Source organism: Numenius arquata, chromosome 7 (genome assembly GCF_964106895.1).
Source record: "Numenius arquata chromosome 7, bNumArq3.hap1.1, whole genome shotgun sequence".
Lineage (NCBI taxonomy): Eukaryota > Metazoa > Chordata > Aves > Charadriiformes > Scolopacidae > Numenius > Numenius arquata.
Window position 1 is genome coordinate 1,784,271 of NC_133582.1, and position 16,792 is coordinate 1,801,062.

At 37.3% G+C, this 16,792-nt stretch overlaps 1 protein-coding gene across 6 annotated transcripts in view; it reads left to right on the forward strand.

Annotated features, from left to right (window-relative positions):
* Positions 1-16,792, forward strand: part of MYO6 (myosin VI) — a 74,148-nt gene that overhangs the window by 37,562 nt on the left and 19,794 nt on the right. For all 6 annotated transcript variants that reach the window (XM_074150975.1, XM_074150976.1, XM_074150978.1 and 3 more), the window contains 10 exons: positions 3,411-3,568; positions 4,577-4,668; positions 5,126-5,198; positions 6,926-7,053; positions 8,143-8,238; positions 10,277-10,450; positions 14,052-14,090; positions 15,160-15,253; positions 16,137-16,267; positions 16,398-16,475. In XM_074150975.1, coding sequence (XP_074007076.1) covers positions 3,411-3,568; positions 4,577-4,668; positions 5,126-5,198; positions 6,926-7,053; positions 8,143-8,238; positions 10,277-10,450; positions 14,052-14,090; positions 15,160-15,253; positions 16,137-16,267; positions 16,398-16,475 — 1,063 coding nt within the window. The remainder of the gene's footprint in view (positions 1-3,410; positions 3,569-4,576; positions 4,669-5,125; positions 5,199-6,925; positions 7,054-8,142; positions 8,239-10,276; positions 10,451-14,051; positions 14,091-15,159; positions 15,254-16,136; positions 16,268-16,397; positions 16,476-16,792) is intronic.

The window sequence follows — 16,792 nt, forward strand, 5'->3', positions numbered from 1 at the left end:
AAAGGGCATAATGGTCACCTTGTCGGCTGGTGTTTTTGCCATCCATGTAAAGTGTGTTTACAGGGAAAAAATAGTGTTAATATTCAACATCCGGTACTGTAGATGCAGTATACTACTCTCTTACTCGGTTTCTCGCTTTCCAAGAAGGCTTTGGGAGAGGTCTCCATCATCACACAGTAAATGATTTCACAGTGTGAAAAATTTAACAATGGTTCCAGGTCCTCCAGCTTCTTTTGGAGTACTTTTTCTACCAAAGCACAATTTTTTTTGGGTGGTAGTACTGAAGCCTCTGTTGGAAAAACATTTGTGTTTTTTTAAAAAAAAAAAAAATATTTCTGCAGTTTTTGGAACTTCAACTTTTCTCAAATTACAAGTGTGCTGCTTATATTCTTTCCTTTTCCTCAGGTAGAATTATTTCATCCAGGCCTTTGTGAAGCAGTAACCGTATTGGATGGCAGTAGCTGATGGGTATCGCCTCACCTGCTCTCTCTCCCTTAATTGCTGTCAACTATGGGCAAATTACACATATTTTAATTGGAGTTTATTTGTTCTGGTTAATGTTTGGGGACTACATGGAATTGTCCATGGGATAATTGTAGCCCATGAGAGCGCTTTCCCCTAGACCTCAGACTGTGGATCACTAGGAACATTGCTGAAGAAATCAGTATGAAGACCAAGCAAGGGGTTTTGTTGCAGCCTTACCAAGTAGCTTAGAAATTGGAGAAAATTCTTCCCTGTTCCTTACAAGTAGCTGAGGGATGGAGGAGAGGGGGAGAAGGTGGAATGGAGGAAGGAAAACGTATCTTTTCCCGTTCAGACAAGAAACAGGAGGAGGCAAGAGACTCCTTTGTCAGTGTGCGGACCAGAGGAAAGGAGAAGACAAGGGAAAGCAAGTTCCTGAGGAGGAAGTTGCTCATTGTGAATGTCAGTTCTGTGATAAGGCTCTGCTGTACCTACCGGCTCACTGCAATTTCAGCATTATTTTGTGGTTCTGCACTTTGAGCTGTGCAAAATCCATTGCAGGGTTACATTTTCTTTCCATGGGTTTCTGCTGCATGCTATGGAATTTAAAATAACAATAGAGTTTTGTGCCGCCTCTGGAATTCTACTTAATAATAGCAGAATTTGTTATTTTTGAAGAACGGGGCAGTTTTAGAAATACATGCTCTAGAAGTATGACTGTTTGCCATGTTGTTTAAAAAAAATAATTGAAAGCATAAATGATTTTAGTGTATTGTATTATGTAATAGGCCTGTGGCTGACATGTGGGAATTAGTATTCTGATCTCTTAAACGTATCAGAATGGAATGTAAAGGTACCTTACTTCTATTTATAAGAGAAGATTTCTGTCAGTACTCGTTACCTTAAGATAAGTCAGGAGATACTTAGTGGAAGACAAGATTGTGTGTTAAAGCTAATTACTATCTAAGGTGATGTAGCTGCAGGTGTCCTGAGTGAACGGAGTCTCTGCTTCCCTGACTTACCACTCACAGTAGAAAGTGCTCTATCTCCATCAGTCTCACATTTCTGCATCAGAAGTACCATCCTTGAAAAAATACAGAAATAATAAATTTGAGTTAGTGTAGTGCTTGTGAATCCTGGGAAGTGAAGGAAATGATGCAATATGGGTAAGCTGTGTAGAGTTTAGTTTTCCTTTTCTGACCTGCCAGTTCCTTGGACTCCCGTGTACAGAAACTACCTGGAGGGGGCGACAGGGCAGTTCTGCAGCGGTGACATCTCCAGCCTTGTACTTAGGGCTTACTTAAACAGTTCGTGTAAGAGGTATTTTTTAAATGTTGATTTGCTGTGTACTTGGGAAGTTCCGTAACTGGTTATTCACCACTTCAGCTGGACAGTCTTACCCTTTGATTATTACTCGTCGTTATTGTAGCGCTGGTGGTCCTAGGATATGAGAGGCAAGGTATATGGGGAGAAGTAATATAGGGTGTTACAAGGGGGGAGAGATTTGTTTTATTAAGCAAACCGATTGACATATTTAGAAAAAGCTTAAGAGCTTTTGGCGCACAGCCATCATCCTGTATTCTTATGACAGAGGATTGATGTGATAAAAATCCTGACATTATTTCTCCCTGTTCCTCCCTGCAAATTTTATCAGTTTGGTTAGCAAAGACTCTCCCCCTAAAAATCTCTTCTTTTTGTTTCCTTCAGCATTGGATATATCCGTACGTCATGATACAGTGTTGCGCAAAGCCTTCGGGTACCCATAGTTGATGTAAATTGTAGGCCTTCTTTCCACGCGTGAAATTTTGGTACTGTCATGTCAAGGGGCTATCAGGGTTTCAATTGAAATTTTTTCCCTTTGTATTAGTATTTTTTTATTGACAAGTAAAAATGCTTTGGACGGTTTTTATCTTCGACAGTCTGATTCTGTGCAGGTTAGTGGGATTTTCACTTCTGAATTCTTTGGCAACGTGGTTAGGATCTAAGTGCAATTTGCAATCATACCATAAAGCTGAAAGTTAATCTTTCATACTACTTTTGCAGTGTTTCTTAAACGCTCCTTTAAGGCTTTATCCTTGTATGAATTGTCTTATTCTGGAGACTCCTACAGGTGCTTCCTCAGCTGCGAACAGTGTAACTGGTTTTTAGTTTTGCTACTCTTATATGTTAAGCCGAAACCTATTAAAAAAAAAAAGCTTTGTAGAATGTATTTATCCAGACAATGAGGTGGTTAAAGGTGCTTTGAAATATATGCATTCTAAGCATGTCACTATCATACTGACTTTAAGAAATAACTAGATCTATGTTGTTACATATATAGCTAAATATATGCTTGCCTGATATTCCCACAGTTTTGGCATGCATTTCATAGGCTTTGAAGTTGTTTGGTTTTTTTTTAACTGCTAAACTGGGAATAAGCTTGTAATAAATAAATTCTCATCTCTTTAAAGGCCTCTTCTTTTACAGTGTTTAAAAAAAATTCTTATTTTGGGATTGCATCTGACTTTCTCCATGAGAACACTCCCTTATCTACGTTTTGTTATTTTTGTAACTGATTAACTTACAGCCTTATAATTTTAGTGATGGCCTTTATGAAAGCATAAGGACAAAGACATCAGAACAAAACTGAACCGTGGGTTTTATTGTAATTAGGCACCTCATAAATAGTTGAAATTTTTTTGTGGATGGGAATGTATGTATTTTAAATATATCAGAAAAACAAGTATGAAAATATCTCACTTCTGAGGATAGTGAAACATTATTCTTTCTTTTTACAGGTAGGATAATTAGTCTAACTCAGCAAGATTGTTTCCTACATGGGCCTAGAGCTCAGGTTTTTTGTGTGTCCTTTTTACAAGAATTGGAAAGGCTCTTTTTAAGTTTAGGGTCTAATCTCAGTATTTCAGAGTAAGGAATTCTGAAAAATAACGTGGTTTTTTGTTTTCTAGGGTACCTTTGAAAGTGGAACAAGCAAACAATGCTCGTGATGCCTTAGCTAAAACAGTGTATAGTCATCTGTTTGACCATGTAGTGAACAGGGTAAACCAGTGTTTTCCATTTGAGTCGTCGTCTTTTTTCATCGGAGTTCTAGATATAGCTGGTTTTGGTAAGTATACTTAAACATAAAATACTAATTTTCCAGTTGTCTGTTGCTGTCACCAATGATTCAATGATAAATTCTGTAATGGAGGGTGGGAGGGTTTTCTCTTTGGTGTTGGTGGGTAGAATGGGTTATGAGGGCTTAAGAAGGTATCGAGAGAGTAGATAAAGCCTTGTTTTCCTGAAATACAAGAATGTAGAGGTCTAGAGCTTCTCCTGATGACCTAGTAACACTAACAAGCGTTTGTATGAAACCGGGCATCTTTGTAACGGTTTCAGATTCCTGCAGTGTCCCCACAGACAGCTTTTGAAGGACTAAAAATTTGGAACAGAATCTTAGCGTGGCCACCCAGTAAAGCTAGGAAAGGTATCGCACGTGCGTGCTGTTTTCCCACTCAGTCCTGAGAAGGTCACTGCGAACTGACAGGCGGGCAGATGAAGCCTCTGAACTCAGGTCCTGTTCCCTAGAGGATGGGGAGTTCTGTTACAGAGTTGAACTTCAGGCTCTTGGTTGCTCCCTGGAAGTTGTGGGCGTTGATGGTTCCCATAAAGCTTTTGTCCTGTTTGGTTCATGGAGATTCAGAGTAGGGCACGCTTCCCGGTGTTCATGTTTCCTGCAAAGGTGGTCCCAGAACAGTCAAAAAGGGAACCTTTGGTTTTCGGGTCGTTAGAGCTGTGGTATCCTGTGCCAGCCTGTTGTACCAAGGACACGTGAGGATGTATTGGTACAGTGTCAATGTATAGTGGCATCTTGCTTTGCTTTCCTGCCAGATATAACTGTCTGTATTTGTCTTAGAAATGCAGTCTACCACAGTGTTTTTATATCTGTTTTACGTGCAATTTGAAATTTTTAAAAAGCTTTTATTTTACTGAAAGAAACATATGGATCCAAACACATCTTTAAATATTAGCATTGTGAAGCTTTTTCTTTCTTCTGTGATATTTTCTTAGTTACTGTGTAATATAAGTTCTTGGAACACTGGTTTTTCATAAAAGTTTAACTCCTGTTTTTCAGAATACTTTGAACACAACAGTTTTGAACAATTCTGTATTAATTACTGTAATGAAAAACTGCAGCAGTTTTTTAATGAAAGGATTCTGAAAGAGGTATGTTACATATAAAATTGTATTTGAGGATTTATTTTTTTAGTAAGGAGATATTTAAGCACTGCTTTCCATAAGATTGCACATTATGCTTAGATTAAAAAAATTCAGTTGGCAGATTGTTTTCCTCCTGTGTGGTATCTGGTTGTGCTAGAAAAGAGTATGGGGTTTTGAAAACCAACAGTTTTTTTTCTTCTTCTTTTTTACCACTCATTAAAATAAGGCATCCAGACACTGCACAATAGCTCATACCTAATGGCAGTATCTAATTGCATAGGCCTGTCATTAAGGGGGTGAAGTCTATTAAGCTGTGGAGGGAAATTCTAAAATGTGTGTTGTGTGTTGATTCATGCTGTATTTAAAATAGTCTTCATGTTTAGTTAGAAAAACATTTTTGATGAGTAAAAAAAAGTACAGTGAGTGATGGTTTCTCTTTTCAATTACTTTTTTTTTTTTAAAGGAGCAAGAACTTTACCAAAAAGAAGGCCTGGGGGTTAATGAAGTGCGCTATGTAGATAATCAGGACTGTATAGGTATGTGCTTGTTGACATGGCAAGCTATTCGTTAGTGTCATGGAGAAAAAAAGCTTCAAGCAGAAGATGCAAAAGTAATTTTATACTTTTAATAACTGTTGCAACCTTGTGAATTCTTCCAGCTTTGTGTAATATTCCACTTCTGGCTGGGAATAGAGCCGTGTTGTCCTACAGTGTGTAATAACTGCAGCTGGGAGTTCTGAATTTCTTCGAAAAGATATTTTTCCTAGGAAACTAATTAGAACACCTAAATAGGGTAAATAAAGTGAAGAAGGCTGTGAGGGTGTCTGGGGAAAAATATTCCATGAATTTAAAAAAAAAAAAAAATCCCATCTCATTCCGTCCACCTTTTTCAAGCCAGTGAGCAAACAAACAGAATTCAACATCGTTGCAAAATGTCTGGTTCTTCTGAGTTTCTGTAGCTTTGCTGAGGAAGTTTTCACTTTGTCAGATAGGACTGTATGGTCACTAACTCTGACTTAACTGAAGACAACTCTTGCCAAGCAAACCTCTTAGCCATCTTGAGAAGAAGCAACAGGAAGGTATTTGGAGGAGGGAACAAAAGCAAAGCAACAGGAAATAGCTTCCTTTTTAAGTAATGTGTTTGATAATGTGTATATGAGCCTGAGCCTGTTCCCCAAAAATATGGTTATAGTTTAGGGGCTGTCATGCTGCTTTAAAAATGGTTGCTTCCTCCCCAGTGCATGTGTTTTTTGAAACGTATCTCAGGATCAAAAGGGGTTCCCTGGTGTATATTGGAAGAAAGGCTCTCTGTGACTCAGCGGGAAAATGGGTCAGGTTGTAGAGACCGCTGCCAAGTTGTTGCCTTTTCCTGCCGCAGAAGGGCTTTGGGCAGCTCACCTAAGAATGCAAGTAGCAGTCCCTCACTCATGAGCCCTTTTCCTATTCCAACCAACATATGACATCCCACCACAGATTCGACACATTTCGTCATTGTGTAAGTTATTCTTAGTAAGTTAATAAAATTATAGCTTAGTTAAAGCATGGCATGTGTGCCTTTTTTCTGTTCTTGCCTAGTCAGGAGAAAAGGATTTTCTACCACTTATTGAAGTGAGTGAGAAAAATCATGTTGGTTTCTGTTGAAATACAATTTTGTCTGAGGTGTTGGACCAGGCCAGTGACAGCAGTGAACATGTAGAAATATTAACTGTCACACAAAAAAGGGCTATTGTGTTGACATGGACAATTTTTGAACAGTACGGAAGAAACTTAGAGATAGTCATTAGTATGTTACAATGTTTTGACGGAATGGTAGTCATCTCTGTAGCTAAATTAGTGCCTTTTCATGCTTTTAGTTTTGACATGGTGAAACATGGATGAAAAAAGTTAAAAAAAAAAACAACCCAACAATATAAGCGATTATCCTATGGAGACATATGGTTGTACCACAGCAGCATTTAAGCACCTTTTGGGAATTAGACGACTAAATTCAACTTGAGACCCAGCATAAAAATCAAACAATCCGTGTCTGATCTTTTTTCCCTTGTGTTCTTTGTGTTAGAACTTGGTGTATATAGGATATTGATTAAATCAGCAATTCAGATATGTAGAATTAATTTGCAATGTCATTCTGTATTTTGTGCTAACAGCTTTCCGTAGATACTGTTACACAGAGTCACATCAGTAGCATTCTAAACTTGCAATGTTCAGCTCTGATACGAGGTTGTATATCCAATTTTTGTGACCATATTTTGTTTTATTAATAGATTTGATTGAAGCGAAATTAATAGGTGTACTGGATATTTTGGATGAAGAAAATCGTCTTCCCCAGCCGAGCGACCAGCATTTCACTTCAGTTGTGCACCAAAAACACAAGGAGCATTTCAGACTCTCTGTAGGTTTATTTTTGCTGTCTGTCTTGTTTTAATAAAACAGTTCTTGGAACAGTTGATAGTAACACTTGAATTTAATGAAAACCTTTCCTAAGAAATCTCATACCACCCCAGTCTGCAGGATCCATATTCTTTTGTTAAGGACAGGTTTGGTTATTAGGTTTGCTGAAAAGTTCACTGGAGGCTTAAGTCTTCTAGGAATTCTAATATCCTGCTGAAACTAAAGCCATATTCTTCACTCACATTTGAAGTTTGTTACCATGTAATCCATGAAAAGGAAATAAAAACACATTTTAATTTAGATTATTTAATATCAGATGAACTATTTTGTTGTTCCTTTCAAAAATTGCTTGCTTTGGAGAATATCTGACTCACATAGACTCACACGGAATGTCGATCTATCCCTTCAGAGGTGAAAATAGGGAACACACAAGGAGAACCCTTTTGTTGTTTTAAATTCTTTAGCATACAGCATTCTGTGGAAGACTTATGCAAATTATTGCAATTTATGTACATGACTTCTGTTGAAATCCAAAAAAAAAACCAAAAAACCTCACCCCAAAAAGTCAGTTCCCTGCTGAAAAAATGCAAGCAAAGGGAGCCAAATAAAATTGTCACCCATTTAAGTTTCCACTTGATCTTGCTTACCTGGATTGCTGTGCACTGAAATGCTTTTGTCAGTATGTGTATGATCAACTAAGTACTAGTTACCTTTTAAGATATACCATCTAAAAACATACTTTAAGTTTCTGTCTAATCCTATTTGTATGACAGGGCTATTAATCAGCTGTGGAATGAGTGCTATAGCAATTGTTGGTTAAAGGCAAGAAGAAAATCAACTATCTGGTGTTAGCAATCCTGGTGACTTTCATTTTGAATGTGAAGTGTCTAAGGGTGGGAATGAGAATGAAAATAGATTTTCAGAATATCTTGGTTTGAAGGGGAATGGCAGTGGTCACCACAATTGTACTTCAGGAAGTGTCATTTTTAACCCTTAGTTCTCCCACCAGAATCACGGTGATGTTTTAGGAACAGACTTTTCCTTGCTCTCCAGTGTAATTCTTCTTTGTAATTCAACTTTTTCATTCCAGATTCCTAGAAAGTCTAAATTGGCTGTTCACAGAAATATCAGAGATGATGAAGGCTTTATTATCCGACATTTTGCAGGAGCAGTGTGCTATGAGACGGTAATTTTACTTACACAAAACTATTTTTGTTACACTTTGTATTTTCTATTTTTCAGTGTATACAGGTTAAATAACAAAATTTCATCAGAAGAGAAACTCAAAAGTTGATATGTTGTAGCTTTGAAAGTAATATTGGAAGTATGTGACCGAATTGACACTTTCTATGAACTTCTCAGATTACAGACTGGTTTGGTGACATGTTTTGTGTAAGAGTTTGTTATAGATCTGTAGGTAATGGTGTCGATATTAAATATATTGATTCATGATGTACTGCAGTTCTTACATCAACATCTTGGGGAGGGAATGTAATATGTGATATATAACTATTGTTAGACTTCAGAGTACCTTGTTGGAAAGCATGCTTATCCTTGTATGCAATCACTGTTTATCTTATATTAAAAATCACATTTTATTCTTTCTGTTTTCCATTTCTACTAGCGACAGAATCATTCATGTAAGAACAGGAAATACCCAAAACATTTACTCTCAAAATACATTGCAGATTCTTGTACTTTTTTCACTATTCATCATGCAAAAACATTGAAACACCTGAAGCTAATATCTGAAACCTAATTTTTTTGGAAATAAGAGTTTAGGATAAACAGAAGATCCATAATGCTTCATTGTTCTGGTCTGTAACTTCAGTTTCTGTAACTCTACTTTCGAAGATGGGGTTTTTTGTGTCATTTCAAAATGTGTAGTTTTAGGGCTTGTTCTTATTTACTTCAAAATACTTCGAGAATGATAATAATTGCCGTGCTGTTTTGGAGTAGGTACATTCTGTAAGTCATTTTACAGATAAGAAAATTGAGGTCTGTGTGTTACCTGATTCTTCTGAGATCACTCAGTGAGTCAATATCAAAATAATGAATGAAATTGGAACACATCTCTTCCAGGTGCTCTGTGTTGAACTGTGCCCCTCATCGTCATACATTAATAACACCTTAGAGTGTCTTCAGGAGCAGAGGAGCCAGATAGGAGCGCGCAAGCTTTGCTGTCAGAGCTAATCAGACAGGAGGTGGCTTTGCTCCAGAAGCCATGCTAATATGCTTGACTTAATATATCCCCTCCCTCAGAGGGACTGACTTATCCCGGGCTTTAAAACTTTGGGACTGTAGCTACCTTTTACCTCACTGGTCACTCGTTTCTGTTTCTCACTGCATTTGCGGCAGTTCTCACAGTCTGATTTGTGGTGAGGATGCTCCTCTGGCTGCATTCATATTCCATTCTTGTATTTTCATAGTTCAGGGAAATTTTGGATGCCGGTGTTTGTCTTTTGATTCTCATCAGGATTAAATCCCTTTATGGGATATCTGGCAAATTCATATTTTCTTCTAATTAGTCTTGGCCTCTTCTGTTCATAAATATCAAAGTCCCTATTAAAGTTGCACCAAAAGCCATTGAGAACTTTGTTAATGTGAAATTGGATACTACTGTCTTGATTTCTGAATTTCAGTATAATGTATTGTTCTTCTAAAAGTTAATGAACCAATTTTAAACCAGAGAGATAAGGTTTGTAGGAAGGGGCAATATCTTCTATGAAATCAACTGTTCTAAAATAGCCATAGTACTACTAAAATAACCATTTTTCATGTCATTCTCCAAACCGTATAGATTCATCAATTAAAATATGCATGTTAATTCCCATTTCACAACAGTGATACATCTTAAGTGATATTGCAAACAGGGAAGAATAAAGCTTCTCAGAACTGCCAAGTGCTGATGTGCTGAGTGCTGGAAGTGGAAACAATGAGGGTGATCATTGACAAAAACACAAGCCATCTCTTAAAAGGCATAAACCTTCCCTTGGGTTTCATGATTCCAACATCCTTCAAATTTAAGAATACCTTTTCTCTCTGTCATTAGTGTTTTGTGTGTCCAGTTGAAAAGTTGTTTGAAATAATGTTTGAATGTTTACCCCACATATTCTTGCTGATTTTTGAATTAAGTATATAACATTGGTTTCTTTAATTTTATTTAAGACTTAAGTAACAGGGGCAGTAAAACAAATGTACATTTTTTTGGGTTGTCTTTTCAGATGCAATTTGTGGAAAAAAACAACGATGCTTTGCACATGTCCCTTGAATCTCTTATATGTGAATCCAAGGACAAGTTTGTTCGACAGCTGTTTGAATCTAACACTAACAACAACAGGGATCCCAAACAAAAAGCTGGGAAACTTAGTTTCATCAGTGTGGGGAACAAATTCAAGGTAACATAATATAGCAAAGAATCTTAGCTTTTTGTATTAGATGCCACTATGGAGTTACCTGAAATAAGTAGAAACAAAGGCTGGGAGAAGTAGTGGTAACTTGAGATTCATACAAGGAAAATTTTGTTAAATAGACCTTTTTTCTATTGAATTATAAGAAACCAGTATATTTAAGCTACGTGCTATGCGTTTCTGTCAAAAAGATGTTTCATAATAGTCCTTACAGCGTTTATACAGTAATTTTTAAGTCAGAATTTTGCAAAGCCACATGGAAATCTTTATTGGAAAGGTTTAAAGTCTTGAGATCTGAATTTGGATTCAGTGGACTTTAAGGGGTTCTAAAATGTGACAAGGTGTGGTGCTTTGTCACATTTAGTTGTGCATTCTAGAAGATGTATTGATTGGCTGCAGTTTGCCATTCTCAAAACTCAATACCAAACCTAACCGCTGTTTTACCTCTTCTAAGTTACAGTCATGGACTTCACAGAAAGATGTTCGTTGTGCTGAATGTTTCCTTTCTCGATACCTGAATCTGATGCTTCTCCTCATTTTCTCTTTCTTGTACTTGTAAAGCTGACCTTCAAACCTTGTCTTCTCTAAATCTTTTCTACATCCTTTTCTCAATCAGCAGTTTTATTTTAGCTGGTCTATTCCAGCTCAGGATGGCTAGAAAGAGAACTGTAGGGGGATTAAAGATGAAAAGCAGGCACAACCGTGGGCCGCAGGTAAATTTTTCAATCTCCTGGATTTACTGTTGGTTGAGCTGCTGCAATTTCAGCAAGAGCTCTTCTCCAGACAGCTGGGCCAGATCCAATGAAGGATTTGTATGCCTTTTTGGTACACTACCTTACCCAGGGCACCCAAAACCCCACATCCCCTTCCTAGCGAGACTCCTTCCGCAGTCCCTGGGGAAAGCAGGGATCCTAGACAACCCAAAAAAACTGTGTAGAGTGAGGTGCTGCCAATAGCAGAAGAGCGCGTCTGCATCTCTGCTCCGTGTCAAGCTGAAGTGCTGAATCGGGACTGCAAGATAAATTCCTTCTTGCATAATTGTGTCTCGTGGATGGTGTTCAGAACCGTTCCTTAAAAATGCAGGGGCTGAAGAACAGGCAGGATATCGTACAGCACTTGCTTTTTGTACAGCGGAAGTATTCTGCTTCTGGTCTAGACTGTGTTCAGTGGTTTGTCTGCGGTATTTCTGGTAGCACCAAGTTATTGGTCAGTCTGACACAGGGCTGTCTCCTTATACCCTTCTGGAAATGGGTTGTTAGATATAGCCAACAATTAAATGTTGAGAGGGCCAGGAAAAGTAGGAGACAGAGCCTAGCAGCTTTGGTGTTTAGCTGGGATCTGGGCAGCCTGCTCTCACCAGCTTTGCTGACGCTTATTTCCTCCTCCTCCTCCTTATTACATAGTGGTGGTAGAATGAAACTGTAGCAATTGGTTTAATACAAAATGCACTATCAGAACACAGACTGAAAAATGGAATCAGAGATAAGCCACCTCCTGAGCAAGCCCTGCAACCCTGAGCCTGTTGCAGGTGAAGCAAGGACCCATTGGTTTTTTAGAAGTGTGGGGTCTCTGAGATAATTTACACTTTTTTCCATCTGGGTTCTGAATTCCTCTTGGATTTAGCACCCCACATCCAATAAGATTTGGACACTGTCCAAGGAAGGCTGAAGTAAAAAGGGAGGCATTTTTAAAGTTAAGCAGCAATTGAGTGGGGAACTTTTTGGATTGCCTTTTGGACTTTGATGTTCACCTCTGTGCCTAAAACGTGACTAAAGTCCTCTTTGGATCTGGCCCATCCATCTGGAATTCTTTTGATGTTTTCAAGTTTCATGGCATTTTGAATGTTTGTGTTACTTCCAGTGATTCATTTAGTGTTACCTTCCCGGACACAACATGTGCTGCTGATGAACACTAATAGCCTTGAAAATTTCACTTCAGATGACATCAAAATCAGTTCTGTTATCTTAGTAGAGATTTCATCTCTCTAAGAATTGTTAGTGCGTCAGTATGTGAGTCTGTCTCGAATTTTTCTAATTACATCATTAGATGGTGTTGCAGGGACTTCTCTGTATGAAATCCTTCGCATGTCCCTTCCTTATAAGTAATTAAAATTAATTCACGTAAACTAGTTGAGAAAATAATGATTAATTAGTTCATCAGATCTACTCAAGAATCTTTGGAATAATTTTACCTTAATACGGTAATAATGGCTTAAATTGTTGTAATTCAAAGAGCAGTAGTTTTAGCAGTGTTTTATCCATGTGATCATTTCAGTAGTGACATTTACCTGAGAGCGGCTCTGGCTTAATGCTTGTCAAGTCACAGAGCATAAGGAAGGGCTATTTTTCCTCTAACAGAAGCGTGTTTTCTTCATGGAAATTAGGCTGTCTCCTCCAAAATTAAGCATTTCTAACTTAAGAAAACATAAAGATTATATTCAAGTAGATGCAGAGAGTGTGTGTAAGTGGGCACTAAGCAGGAGGTTATTAGTGTTTGTCAGGCTTCTTGTGACACTCCTTTCTTTCTAACCACATGCATGACAAGTTTAAAAAACCTCAAACCAATTTTATCCACTGGAAGGGTGACTGGCAGCTCTAAACGACACATATTGCCCATCCATATTTGATTTCTTGGATTCTAGGTTATAAAAAAAGAAAGATCTGATTAGAAAAAAATCAGTCAAGAAATTGTTTCAGTTTGGATTCGAGTATAGAGAATGAAGAGTATGTTAGGACATACAGAATTTTGTCTTTCTTCAGTCTATATATTTAATGCTTGCTAGTAAACTAGAAAGGCTGGCACAGCAGTAATCTCTGTGGTAAAACAGACATATCTGTAAAGTATAACTTTTCCTGATGTGGTTCTGGATTATTTTAAGTCCCTACCAATGACATTCAATAGCAACTGTAACTTGTTTTCCCTGGTAGCCTTATGTCTCTGGTGATCCTGTAGACTTGCCCCCAGATAATCATAGGACTGTGATCTTTTCTCATCACAGTATGTCTAAATCCAGCCTCAGTAAATGTGATTTTTAAAATTATAGTCTGTCATCAACAGAGAATTAAAAATTTGGAAGTTTGGAATTAAAAAGAGATTATGCAAGTTCATTGACTGAAATATTGACTTAGCTTCAAAAAAACCCAGGAAAACCCTGAGCATATGTGCTTTCTGTGTTAAATAATTAACATACAAATATATATTTGTTATAGATTAAATTTGGGCTTTCACAAATTCTCAGTGTAATTTTTGAAAATTATTGCTGTTCAGTCTCATTTTCTTTATAATTTTATTACATAGCCATTACTTCCTTTATTTCCCCAAATGGCCTTGCACTTTTTTTTGATAACTATGTTGTGGTAAGTCACTAATCCGTTCAGTATTGTTGTACAGTTAAACACCAGCAGCTTCCTCAGGGCCATTCATGCACTTGCATGATTTTGTCTGTTAAAATTTGTGAAGGTTTGATTTATCAGTTGTGTTTGATTTACTAACAGTGAACATGCATGCAGGAATGCTGCACCACTATTCTCTGTGTATATTTCTGCAGCTGTTACGGTAAGACTCTCGAAGTATCTGTTTTCTTTTACAGACTCAGCTAAATTTGCTTCTTGAGAAGCTTCACAGTACTGTAAGTATATATATATATATATATACACACACACACAGACGTTCATAATTTTCTGACATGTCATAATTGATTATCTCAACAATACGTTTTACGATAAATGTGGTAAATAATTGCTTTATTATACCTTGCTTTTGAAACATCTTGCTATGTAGGTGATTATTGAGTGACTTGAAAAAACACCACTACCTTTAAAAAAAAAAAGCTCTAGAATGAAAGTTATACATTTTGAGTAAACAATCTGAAATCTGTCTGGGCTCCAGTCTCCTTTTTTTCTTGCTTTTACTTCCCTCCATTCACTGGTTATCATTGATGACTAGTTTGCAGAAGATGTAGAGATTTATTTAGAAGTAAGGCAGATAATTTCTTCTTAATTTCTGTTTTCAGATTCCGTAATGCTATTAAAAGTAAAACGTTTCATTTCACTTTTGTGATAGACTGTAAATGCGCAGATGGTCAAAGAACCTGATATCCCCAATGAGTATTTGCTAATTTAGCTGGTGCAATTTGATGGTTTGTGGAATTCTCCATCTAGTTCAACATAGCCTTTTTTTTTTTTTTTTTTTTAGCAAGTGCAGTTGTAGGAGCACATTCTTGTCTCTCTTGACCACATGGTCTAGGTCTGACCAGTTCTAGACGTGAGGTTTTGCTCTGTCAAAACAAGAAAAAGTGGGGAAAGCATGTGGCATGATTCCAGCGTCAGGAGGCTGTCAGAACGTTCGCTTGTGTGAGCTCTGGAGGACTGAGGCGTTTAGGTGATGTGACTGTAGAAGCCCACGAGAGTAGTATAATCTGGACTGCTGAATCGTGGTTAGATTGCACTAATGTCAAGAAGAACTCTTGAGTGAAAACGCAAAAGCTGAGGATCCAATTAATAGCTTGAGCACTGAGATCAGTTACACCGTGGCTGGAGCGCAAACCTGATACATGAGAGAAAAACAATGTCAGCATTTTTCTTTTAGAATAGTATGATTTTGTATCTTTTTTTTTCCACCCGTAATTCTTAAATAACTAACTTGTATTTCAGGTTTAAAAATGTGTAGATTCTGCTAATTTTTTATTTTGTTAATAGGGGTCTAGCTTTATTCGCTGCATCAAACCTAATTTGAAGATGACAAATCACCATTTTGAAGGAGGACAGATCCTCTCTCAGCTTCAATGTTCAGGTAACGTGTGCCTCTGGTATTTCCCCCTCTGTTCATTACTTTGGGCATTATAGATTGACCTAAGTTTGAAATATGCGAGATGGAAGCAATATTTCCTTGCTTTAACTGTTGCTTTCTAGAAGGTAGCTTATTTATGCCTGATGAACAGTTATTTAGATTCTTAGTAACTCAGGTCTTATTTTAGGCTACAGAACCTTAGAAATAATTCATCTGAACAGCCATAAGGTCTCTTTTTTCCAAGAAGAGTTGATGTCATTTCTGGTGACTGTTTTTCCATTGAATATAATGAGAGTTTAGGCAGCAGCTGTATGTGTCAGAAGCCAGGTAGCCATGTATTGGTATATAAATTTAGATTTCCTGGCCTGGAGCTGAATCTCCTCCCTTTGTGTTGCCCACAACGGTAAGTTCAGTCCACAACAAGAGAATTCCTTTAAATTACTGTGGCAGTTGAAGTGTTAGAAACTCCTGTGTATGTGTGGAGGCAGTCAATATTAGCTGAAATATCTAATAATTGAAACACACCTGGTTTTTTATTTTAAAAAATCAAATTTAATTTTAAAAATGAAGATATCAAGTCTGCTAAAAAGAGAAAAAAAATTTTGAAGAAATATTAGAAAAAAATCCTCAGCGTGATTGTTACTCACCTCTCAAATAAGCAGAAAATTATATGTGCTCCTCTTGCCTGCTCAGAATGAACTTTTTGTGAATGATCACGTAATCAAGAAATATTAGAGGCTGGATCAAGTCCCAGCTGAAATTTGTGGTTTAGCCAGAACAATGTCTTTGAGGTTTATGTCATAAACTACTGCTTATTATAAAAATCACTGTTTCCTTTTCCTTTTACTGATAACCGACATTTGTGCGTGTGTTTCTCTGAATGTAGGAATGGTGTCTGTTCTGGATTTGATGCAAGGTGGTTTCCCTTCACGAGCTTCGTTTCATGAACTCTATAACATGTACAAGAAATACTTGCCTGAGAAATTGGCTCGACTGGATCCTAGGCTTTTTTGCAAGGTAAGAAAGAAAGAAATTCTTCTGTGTCATCCAGGACTGTGGATGGGGGGTTTTGTATTTTTTTTAGCTCTTTTTAGGTTTTTTTTTCGAAGGAGGCAGATTATAATCCTAACTGTTCTCTGTGTTTCAGGCACTATTTAAAGCCTTGGGACTGAATGAAAATGATTACAAATTTGGGTTAACCAAGGTGTTTTTTAGACCCGGCAAGGTAACATTTCTCTTGGAGTTGATGAATGTGAATCTTAGAATAATTTCGGTTGGAAGGGAGCTCTGGTGGCGTTGCTCAACACATTGCTAAAAGTGTGACTAACTTAAATTAAGTAGCCCAGGGTTTTTTGTAAATACTGTTCATTCTCTATGAAAAAATACATATAATTAGTTTCATGGTTGCTAATGCAATGTATTCCTAATGCAATGTTTGTGGTCCCAGACATTCTACCAGTCACTTAAGAGTTTTGTTGACTACTAAAACGTTAATGATTCAGAGCAAAGGGAAAATATTTTCTAGTAAAATCTGTTTGTAAC